General features: G+C 51.7%; 1 protein-coding gene across 1 annotated transcript in view; it reads right to left on the bottom strand.

The window, feature by feature from the left end:
• SLC25A48 (solute carrier family 25 member 48) overlaps nucleotides 1-9,926 on the bottom strand; it is a 43,648-nt gene extending 33,722 nt beyond the window's left edge. Inside the window, exons 1-3 of the mRNA XM_007461384.1 lie at nucleotides 9,758-9,926; nucleotides 5,282-5,325; nucleotides 1,782-1,853 (exon numbers count right to left, since the gene is read on the bottom strand). Of these exons, the coding sequence (XP_007461446.1) occupies nucleotides 1,782-1,853; nucleotides 5,282-5,325; nucleotides 9,758-9,803 (162 nt within the window). The 5' untranslated portion in view covers nucleotides 9,804-9,926. The remainder of the gene's footprint in view (nucleotides 1-1,781; nucleotides 1,854-5,281; nucleotides 5,326-9,757) is intronic.
• Nucleotides 9,927-11,326: the final 1,400 nt, after the last annotated feature.

The following is an 11,326-nucleotide window of genomic DNA, read 5'->3' as shown; positions in this document are numbered from 1 at the left end:
TTTCCCCATGTGTCACTCCAACAAAAGCATTCTCTGGGCATGTGCCAGGCCCTGGAGGACAACAAGAAAGACACACTCTCCGCCCTCACTGAGCTCACAGTCTGGGGGCAGGGGAGGGGGGACCCAGATAAACTGACAGGCAATTAAAATATAATGTGCCAAGCCTGTAGTGATGGGGTAAGAAGGGTCCCACAGCATCCCAGGGGCACCTGGTCTAGCATGTAGCTGGGTGCCCCGAGCATGGGAGTCTATTGGAAAAAAGCCAGAGGGGGAGTCCCCGGATGAACAGCACGAAGAGGCTTCTGTCCATACACACTGCGTTCTCAGCAAACACCACAGATGCTCCACTGAAACTGGAAAATTCCACAGGCTCTTCAAGGAGTCAGTGCAGCACACATGGCACCAAAGATGAAAAAGCACTGGGAAGCCATTGTAAAAACTCCAGGCTGTACTCAAACCCACTACTCCTGACCTGAACGCATGCCCCCTTTTTGCAAGGGGCAGGACACCTCCTCACACAGGCGTCCACACACGCATGTGCACGTAAACACATATGCACGCACGCACCATGCTTCAGCCTCTTCCTCTTCAACAAGGTCCCTCAGATAACTTGAGACATCACTTAGCTCTGAGCTGCTGTGTCTCAGAGGAACATCCACAGTCCCCACAGAAACCCCAGAGCAGAGATGCTGGCTGGCAGACACTGTGGAGAACATGTGCCAAAAAGAAGGCTCAACAGCTGCCATTCAGGGGACGCAGGAATTGGACATTACCCCGGAACGAGTGCTGGGTTTACAGCGCCCACCCTGATTTTAAAGCAGACGATCAAGAGAGTCAGAACAACACCAGGACACAAGACATATTTTGACTGAAGAGAAGAACCTCCAGGTACAGGCAGGAGGCTCCCGAGCTCCAGGGCACTTCCTAGGGCTTACACCTGACTATTTCTTTTTTTTTTTTTTGCGGTACACAGGCCTCTCACTGTTGTGGCCTCTCCCGTTGCGGAGCACAGGCTCCGGACGCGCAGGCTCAGCGGCCATGGCTCACGGGCCCATGGCTCACGGGCTCCGCGGCATGTGGGATCTTCCCGGACCGGGGCACGAACCCGTGTCCCCTGCATCGGCAGGCGGACTCTCAACCACTGCGCCACCAGGGAAGTCCCTGACTATTTCTTTAAACCAACAGGTCATTTCATTCTAAATTTTAAAATTTATTTTAAATTCCCCAAGGAGGAGCCTTGGAAAGTCTTCCAAAAGCACACACTCATTCTCAAGAAGGTCACCTGATGCTATTCAGAATTGTTATTCAAATGTTATTCAGAATTTCCCCTTTGCAGAGAAAACCCCTGGGTCCATGGTCTGGAGTGACCTGGGGTACAAGCCTGTTCGGGCGTCTGGGATCAGAAGAGCCTGCTCCCCGCACCCTCCGCCCCATGCTGGGATAAAGGGAGCCTGTGAACACATGGTTTATCGCCACACATTTGGTTTTGAAAACCTGGCAGGTCCTCCTGTTTTTGTAGGAATTTTCCACATTGTGGTTCTAAATGCCTCCGAATTTCTCCAGAGAGGTGACACCAAACCAGGTTTTTTCCTCAATAACATCCCACTTGGGGGCAGGGTTAAGTTTAGGTAACATATAATATTTGAGGAGTGGTGTGAGATGAAGAGAGAAAATTGAGCCGAAGGTGATGAGCGGAATAAACAGGCCTCCTGCTGGGCGTGCCGGTGTGAGGGGCTGTGACCTCGGTCCCCAGGAGGAGACCCCACCCCGGGAGCACTTACACTCTCCCTCCTGTACACAGTGCGGATGCAGCTAAGGGTGCTCCCGTAGCCAGTGCCGGCCTGCAGGCGAGCCTGCGGAGAAAGGCAAGGGCGTGAGGGCCAGCCGGAGACAGGTTACATCCCCACCTCCCTCATGGCTCTGGGCTCCCAGCACTGAAGCCCAGAGAAGGGAAGCCCCTGCCCCAGTGACCCCATCAGGAAGGAGGCCTGGACTTCAGTCCCGGCCTGGCTGGCCTTGCATCCTCTATCTGCACCAAGTCCCGTTCTCACCTTGCTAAATGCAGCAGGAGTCCCCTTGGTCTGAGAGAAGAACAAAGGCCAGTTTGGTGTGCAAAAACAATGCTTGTGTGGGGACATATGATGCTGCTGCATCTTGAGTACAAAAAGCTAACCCGTGGCTCTGGCCCACCTGCTGTCCGTCAGTCTGCCCTCCTAAATACTCCCAGGAGCAACCTGCTCTTCTCATCTCCAGAACCCCTGCATCTCTCACCCTGATGATGGGCTGGGCCCCTCGCTGGCCTCCTGCTTCCCCCACCCCAACTCCTCTGCCTGTGCCTACACAACAGTCAGACTAATCTTTTCCAAACAACGATGAATGTTTGCCACTGCTGTTTCAAGCTCTCCAGTGGCCTCCCACCAAACTCAGAATAAATTCCACCCTTAACCAGCACCCAGAAGTGTGGCTTTCACCACCCGCATGTCATTTCCTCTGCACCCGTTGTGCCTGCCACACGGCACGTTCCTGGACCCTGGAGCATCAGCTGTTTCTCACTTCCAGAACGTTCCACCTGCTTTCCTCCCCTGGAAGGCACTTTCTCTAGCTTCTGCTCATCTTTTGGGTCTGAGCTTAAATGCTGCAACGACGTGATCTGTTTGTCTGTTTACTTAGGGTTTATTTGGGCTCCCCCTCTGGGGCAGGGCCATCTTGTATTTCCCTCTCGTCCCCGGAGCCGAGCATGGCTGTGGCACTCGGCCCTTTGTACTGGCTAACCGAGGGGCCAGAAGGTGAAACTGTGGCATCCTCTAATGGAGGCTGGCTCTGGTGACTGGGGGCATCCGTAGACAGGCAGAGGGTCTGAGAAAAGCCACAGAAGAGCCCAGGGCACACTTCACTCTGGGTCTAGACCAGAGCAAAAGTCTGCCAGCTCTTGAGGAAGCTGCCACCGAGGCCAGCAGCACAGCTCAAGCCTCTAAGGACTCCAATTGCAACAGGAGCTAGCATTTAGTATGCATCAACTGCATACTTGGGAAAACACTGGAAATCTTATGGAACTTTTCTCACAGAATCCCACAAATGCTCTGAGGCATGGATACTATCCCCACTTCACAGATGAAGAAAGCTGATTCCCTGTATATGTTTCCGATTGCTGATGTAACAGATTATGATAAATTCAGTGGCTTAAAACAATGCAAATTTATTCTCTTACAGTGCTCTAGCTGGGCTATAGAGAGCTGAGCCCTGAGTAGAAAACCCTGGTCACATTGCATCAGACATAAACTTTAAATGCACCAGCTGTGCCAGGAGCCAGCAGTGAATCCTGACCCCAGCTCTACTGCCACCAAGTAGCCAGTGCCGGCTCTCCCACCTGTGGTGAGGCAGCTGCGGGCAGGGAATGAGTCTTTGACCCAGGTCAGCAGCCTGGATCCTTCTAGCTTGGCTCTCCCAGGGGCGAGCCTGGGAACCAGGAACAAGTCATTCATCTGCCTCCCCACACTCCAATGTGTGTATTCTTCAGGACAGGAGGGGATCGCTCACTGCTCTATCCTCACTGCCACTTGACAATCCTCATGACAGCCCCACCGGGGAGGTGCTCTTTGTCCATTTTACAGACGAGGAAACCGAGCCTTGGGGAGGTTAAGTGCTGTGCCCTAGGCACAGGAGAGTATGCGGGAGGCTGGAGCTGGACTCCAGGTTATTCTGACTCTGAGGCTCTTGCCCAGACCTTTCTCAGTGAACAGGAACTCTAGAGAAAATGCCAGCCAGAATGAAGGAGGATGTTCTGGAGAGAAACGAGGGCCCCAGGCCACAACCCTGGGCTGGACCCGGAGGCCAGCCATGTAAGCCAGCATCTTTAGACTGGGACCCTCAGCAGAGAGGTTCTCAGCCTGAACAGAGACAAGATTCTATGTATCAGGAAATGTTCCCTGCAGAGGCTCAGGGGGCAGAGTGGAGAAAAGAAGGAGAGCCCTGGTCTTTACAGGTGACATGTGGCCAGGCTTGCCCATGCCAGGGGCAGGGGATGAGGATGGGGGTTCCAACAAGCTCTACCCTCCCCGAACCAAGCTGCAGGTGAGGGAAGGATGCTCTACCAGGGAGAGACACTGGTTGCCTGGGTCAGAAATGTGGCTGTTAGGCCTGCCGGGGCAAGGACTGGACTTGCTTTGTCCACCACTGCTGCCCTGCCAGCCCCACAGTGCCTGCACAGAGAAAGCATCCAAGATGCATTTGATGTATAAGCAAAAGGCTGGGCTTGTGTGAGGGGCCAGGAAGTACCTTCAACTATTTAGACACATAGGCTGACCTCCCCATCGAGAAGAGAACAGGCCTGGGCTCTGACAGAGGAGGGGCCCACGGCCACGCAGGGAGGAAGATGGGGAGAAAGGGGACCACAGTGACCACTGGAGAAGGGCCTGGCAGGTCCTCTTTGTGCACGATCCTGGCACAGCGTTAGATACAAATGTGGAAGTCAGGGTGAGGAGGCACTATTTGCGGCCACGTTCTCAGGGTACACCTGTGAGTGCTGGTCACCATGGGGACAGGTGGCAGGGGTAGGGGTGGACCCAAAGAATGTCCCTTTGTAACATCTCACTCCTCAATGCTTCGATTTGTTGTATGACCTGAGGTGACACCCTTCCCCTTTCTGGGCCAGTTTCTACACGTGTAGAACAAGAAGCGTGGATGACCCAATGCCAGGTGGCTTTGCTGGCTCCGTCAAGTTATAACAGCTTCCCATTCCCAACCTAAGTCTAGAGTCCTAACCCGAAGGTCAAGGCCTCCAAGGATTGAGTGCCGACCTACCGGTCCTGGATTCTGATCCGTAGCTGCTTTCAGAAACCTGATGCATCAGCAGAAGTGGCCATGTTGGCCCTTCTGAAGCATGGCCCCCCCGGGCGGTGTCCCCACCTCACTGTCTTTGCCCATGCCATTCTCTGTGCCTGGAGTATCTTTTCCAATGGCCCAACCTTAGATTATGGGCCCAGATTCTGGTTCCTTCCCTCCATAGAGGCTTGCAGGAGAGCACTCACAGTGCCCCATCCCTCCCCTGCAGCTCATGAGAGCCTGGAGGCAGAAATGGAGCTTCACAGAAACAAAATCACTGCCCAGCAAGGACGGGGGAGCATTCCAACTGGGCCTCCTAGCGCTCCGCCCCCGTGGACTGGCACAGAGAGCCTGCCCTGCGCTGGTGGCTTTCTGGGGATCAGAAACAGCAGGCACATTCCCGGAGTCAGACTCACTCCAGGCCCCTTTCCAAAAGGTAATGGCAACATGGCTACCGTACCTTGACTGTGTCCAGAGGGTGGCCGACGATGACGCTCGCTGCACCTGTGGATCAAAGAGGACTTCCTGGTTACTCAGTCCCTGGACTCCTCGCTTGTACTGGCTGGCTCTTAGGACAGAACAGAGGACTCAGACACTTACATTCACTTATTCAGTCAATGCCCAGTCACCAGAGGGAACAGTAACCACCCAGTGTGTTAGGCACAGGCTCACGCATGGAGGAAGGCAAAGAAAATGCTGGGCCCTGCCTCAAGAAACAAGTACCCTAAAAAAAGGGAGGTAAAGGTGCTGGGATAACTGGGTACCCACATGCAAAAGAATAAATAGACCTCTACCTCATACTATATACAAAAGTTAAAAGAAACCAAAGACCTAAATGGAAGCACTGCAACTACAGGAATCATATGCTAAAATATAGGGGGAAATCTCCACGAATGTAGATTTGCAACAGATTCTTACATATGACAACAAAAGTACAGGCAACATAAGAAAAATTGGATGTCATAAAAATTAAAAACATTTGTGCATAAAAGAACGCTCTCAGGAAAGTAAAGAAACCTACAGAAGGGGGGGAAATATTTGCAAATCGAACATTTGATAAGGGTCAAATATCCAGAATATGTAAAGAGCTCTAACAACTAAAAAGAAAAAAAAATTTTTTTTAAGGGCAAAGGACTTGAATAGACATTTTTCCAAAGAAGATATACAAACGGCCAAGTACATGAAAAGATGTTCAACATCATTGGTCATTAGGGAAATGCAAGTCAAAAGCACAGTGAGATTCTGCTTCACACCCACTAGAATGGCTATAATAAAAAAAAAAGAAAAGAAAAGGAAAATAACAAGTATTCGTGATGATATAGAGAAATTGGAACTCGTACGTATTGCTGGTGGAAATGTAAAATGGTGCAGCTGCCGCAGAAAACAGTTTGGCTTACTACAAAGTTAAACATAGGATTACCCTATAACCCAGGAATTCCACTGTTAGAAATATACCTAAAAGAACTGAAAACAGGCACTCAAACAAGTACATATACACACATGTTTATAGCAGCACTATGCAAAAAAGCCAAAAGGTAAAAACAGCCCAATGTCCACTGCTGGATGAATGGCTAAATAAAATGTGGTATGTCCATACAATGGAATATTACTAGACATAAATAGGAATGAAGCACTGATACGTGCTGCAGGGTGGATGAACGTGGAAAACATTATGCAAAGTGAAAGAGGCCAGACAAAAAAGGGCACATCCTGTATGATTCCATTTATATGAATTATCCAGAATAGGTAAATCCATAGAGACAGAAAGCAGATTAGTGATCGCCAGGGTTTGGAGGAGGGGAAATGGGAGTACCTGCTTAATGGGTCCAGAAACTTCTTTGGGCATGAGGAAAATGTTTTGGAACTAGATAGATGGTTGCACAACACCGTGAATGTACTAAATGTCACAGAATTGTATACTTTCAAATGATTAATTTTATGTTATGTGAATTGCACCTCAAAAAAAAGAGGGAGGGTATGAAGAGAAAACCCAGAAACTTTTCAGGTACCTGCAGGTTATTTAGCTTTTCTACACCTCCCTTTTAGCATGTGTAGTGGGAATAACATTAGCACCTACCTCACGGTTCCATTTTAAGAATGAACTGAAGTAACAAATACAAAGGACCAGCAGAGCTTGGCACTTACAGGATGCTCAAAAGGGGCTGCCATCCCTATTGATTTTTTTTTTTTTTTTTTTAAGAAGGCCTCTTTGAAAAGGTGATGGATACTCTGGATCTTTTCAATGAAAAATGCCCACCCACACACACATTCACAAGGCCAGAACGATTTTGGAGGCAAGCAAGACCGCCCTGAGGCCATACTGCACAAGGCAGTGATTGTGAGATTGAAACAGGAGCCACATCCTTCCGAGACCAAGTCCCCATCGTGCTGACAGGAAGAAGCATCTCTGCTAGCAGGAGTGACTGCACCAGGTAGGGCAGATCAGGGGTCCTGGAATATTAGATATCTACAGGGCAGAGAAACCAGCTATTCCAGAACAAATGTTCCCTTGGTCTAGAACCTCCAGGCCCCTCTCAACCCCTCCTTCCCACAGAACGGGGCAGAGGCAGAAAGATGGTGGGCAGAGGAAAGCCGGGCCATTCAGTCTACAGGAACCCCTCCCTTCAGGGGAAGGAAGGAGCTCTGGTCCTCAGGCTCTGGCTCTATCCCTCAGCCCAGGGCAGCAGCCCCAGACCCAGCCTTGGGCCATTATCACCCTGCACACTCATTAGTCCACCCATCTGAAAGCAGGGATACAAGATAAGAAACGGAATTATCAGGTCAGTGGTTTCCAGACCTTGGGATATTACAGACCAGTAAAATTTCAAGCAAAATGTGAAGGATGTAATGGTGAAAGTTTATCATGACAGGTCACTGAGAGAGAAAACAGCTATAGATGAGTACTGGGCTTAAAATGGCCCTGGTACCAGACTGTCTGGGTTGGAATCCTTGTGTTCATCCTAGATGTATGGTTTGGGAAAAGTCATTGAATTTCTCTGAGTATCCATTTCCTCATCTGTCAAATGGGGATGTAATGATAGTACCTACCTCATTAGAGCTATAAAGAAATATACGTAGACATGAGATCACATATTGTATGATTCTGTTTATATAAAGTGTCCAGAAAACACTAATTTATAGAGCCCGAAAGTGGTTGCCCAGAGAGAGAGGGAGGGGATGGGGTTTAATTGTAAATGGGCGTGAGGGATCTTACTGGGGGATGAAATGTTCTAAAACTAGTTTATGGTAACGGTTGCACCACTTGGTAAAATTAATAAAAATCACTAAATTGTACACTTGAAATGAGTGGATTTTATGATATGTAAAATAACCTCAATAAAGTTGCTTTAAAAGTATCCACGTAGCATTTAAACAGCACCTGACACTTACGAAGTATTCACCGCTACTACATTCATGTTCATTTCATGGAAGCAAAAACAAAAACAAACAAAACCACGCTGACATCAACAAAGTAAGGGCAATCTCAGAATAAAGGACAACCCACTACTTGCTGTGTGAGTTGGGGAGGGTCTCTGTGTCATCAAGAGATTTTGAGCTACTCTGACAGTCTTACCCTCCAGGACATTTCTCAAACCAAGCCCCTGGCAGCCCTACTGAAGTTGGTCTGACTATTTAAAGGGCAGCCGAGGAACGCCTCTCCCTCCGAACGGCTGAAAGGTTGTCCGAAGAGGGTCTGGATGTGCCTGGTAGGTCCCTGGGCACAGTCCCCTGACTGGCAAAGTTAGGAGAGGCAGGTCTCAGCCCTACCCAAGGGAGCCTGTGCAACGGAACTGCCCCCAGTGAGAGGAATCACCTTTGCTTGGGAGGGTGAGAAGCAGGGGCCCTGCAGCCACCGGTCACCTGTGGGGGACAGACATGGACTCCTGCTAGGAGGTGGGAGGGTGCCACCAGAAGGGGAACCACCCGGGATCCTAGCTGGTTAGTTGCTTTTTTTTTTGTCTTTTTTTCCTTTCCTACAAATCTCCTGGTCTCCATACCTAGAACACTTGGTGGGGCACAAACACGCTAGCCATAGCCTCTACCTGAGCGTCTCAGGATTTTACATTGGGGAGAGACTGCATTCGCCAACAGCTCTTTTCTGATGGTCCTCTTGGACGGAGCCAAAAGAAAGGCTATATCTGACAATAAGCGAAGTCCCTCACCCCCGCCCCCCACCAATAGCTGAGCAAAGAGGAGGGATAGACCTATTGGAAAGAGAAGAATGGAGAAGCAAGGCAATGGATGCGACTATTGCCCAAGCAAACACACCCCAGGCTCAGCAGAGAGCGTCTCCAGGAGTGGTAGGAAGGGACCGGCGGGCCCAACAGTGCCCGAGGAGAGGCATGACAGTTGGCTGTGGCTGAAGACATGAAGGCTTCCTCCTATCTGGCAGCGGACACCTGCAGCCGGTGCTGGGCTCCCAGCTCTGCGCTCCGCTCCCCGCAGCTGGACGCCACAAGGGCCGGCCTGACCGCCAGGCCGGGCTCCGCATCCCGCGCGCGGGGGCGGGCGGCGGTCAAACGCCACCCTCACACACGAGTTCCTGTGAGCCCAGAGTCCCCAGACTCAGGTGCGCACCAGGGCGCCGAAGGGTGTGTACGCGCCGGGACGTTCCATTGGCTGTCCGCTTTGACCAGCGGTTTAATCATTACAGGATCAAGTTCCGCGGACCCAAACTGAGGCAAATCTTAGGCTCGGGATGAATCTTCCCTGGGGTCGCGGCAGCAGGCGAGGAGCGGCAAGACCAGCCGGGCGGCGGGCAGCGAGCACCCAGGGCGCGTGTGGGCAGCGCCCGGGCGCGGAGCTCCCTGACCCGGCACGGCGCGGAAACTCCGCCTGCGCAACTCCCGGCTGGCTCGCTCTCTTCCTCTCGGGCTGGGCTGTCCCGTCAGCGCACTCACCTCTGGGGATCCCTCCCATCCGGGGATGCGCTCACCTCCGATCCAGCCCGCCACAAAGTCTTCCAGCTGGAAGTTGCCCATGGCCGGGGCCTCGGAGCCTCGCGTTCCCGGAGCCGGGTCGGTGCCCGTTCAGGGTCTGCTGGTCATGGCCCACGGGCGAGCGCGCCGGAAGACCGAAATCAGGGACGCGGAGCTACCGGCAGGCAGGTCCTTCTCCACAACGGGTTCGGAATGGCTCGCAATCGCCGAAGCGCGCGGGCCGCCCGGCTCCCGCTCCAAGTGCCCGCGGGCAGCTGACATCACGCCCCCAGTAGACCTTAAAGGCGCAGCGCGCGGGCCGGGCGAGGGAGTGTCCACCGGTGGTTATGGTAGTTCTTCACATCTCCTCCGAGACACTGGAAATGATTTCAGGGACATTTCTCAAAGTTCATGACAAGAGGTACAGAGGAAGGCTTTATCCGAGGTCCAGAAGTATTTGATTACAAACACCAAGGACTCTCTGTGATAGGATTATTTAGCTGGGTGGACACATCCTCTTTTTAGCTAAAACAGAGCTGAAATAATTATAATTGAATGTCCAACTATCAACTAAACCAGAAGTTCTCAATTCTTTGAGCTGATTGAAAGCCATGGACAGTTTCTCTATAAAATACAAAGGACACACAATCTTCCATAACAACTTTAGTGGTCAGGGGCTCTTCTCCTGCCTGCGCTCCACACCTGTCTCCAGCCCCCAGGTTTCAGAACCCTATCTATTCCTGAATTACTGAAATAATGTGTGGAAAGCACCTAGCCCAGGGGCAGGCTCCAAATCAGCGCTAAGTAAGTACTCGCTCTTAATAATGTTCAACATTTCCTGGGCACTGACATCGGGCCCCCTTCACTGTACTTGGGCTTACCCCTCACAGCAGCCCTGTGAGATGGGTGTTATTATTAGCCCCATTCCTAGGGAAACGATTGTATGACACATAGATTTTAATCTTTTAGAAAACTGGTCCAGATTAGAAGACGAAAGTTGTCGCACCTGAGTTATAGGTTTAGCTGTGTGAGGACAGATTTAAGCTTTTTCCCAGGAGATCCGGCTGCCACGGTGGAGAGCCCAGGGGAGACCCCACCCAGACTTGAAGGTCTGGCAGCACCCCCGGCTGAGGGCACACAGCCCCCTGCTGAGAGCACCCGGGCCAGGTGGGAATTTCCAGAGCCCTGCAAACTCTCAGCCTGCCCCTGGCCAGGCTTTCAGGAGGGATGAGGCTGGCCTGGAAATTTCCTCTGAGAGCTGCCTAGGCGTGAGGTCTGGGTGGCCAGGCAGCACACTGTGCCTCTGGAAGTGCCTGCCTTGAAGCTCCCTGAAGCCGCTGATGCCCCACCCACAAAGCCCCCAGGGCTCTCTGAGCCAGTCCCCACCCCCTGCAGACAAGCAGACCCAAACCGAGCTCAGCCTCCTTGGCTCAAACACTTCTGAGCAGCCTGCAAACACACTCCCCGCACGCCCCAGACAAGCACAGGGAGCCAGAGCTGCCTTGCCCTGAGGATGTTTTCAAGCCAGAGTCTGTGCAAAGTCTTATTTCCTCACTCCCCCTCACAGTAGCTGTGAGCAGGCACTG

This window comes from Lipotes vexillifer, unplaced genomic scaffold, assembly GCF_000442215.2.
Source record: "Lipotes vexillifer unplaced genomic scaffold, Lipotes_vexillifer_v1.1 scaffold217, whole genome shotgun sequence".
Taxonomy (NCBI): domain Eukaryota; kingdom Metazoa; phylum Chordata; class Mammalia; order Artiodactyla; family Lipotidae; genus Lipotes; species Lipotes vexillifer.
The sequence above is the reverse complement of the archived record's forward strand: the minus strand, read 5'-3'. Positions and strand labels throughout refer to the sequence as shown.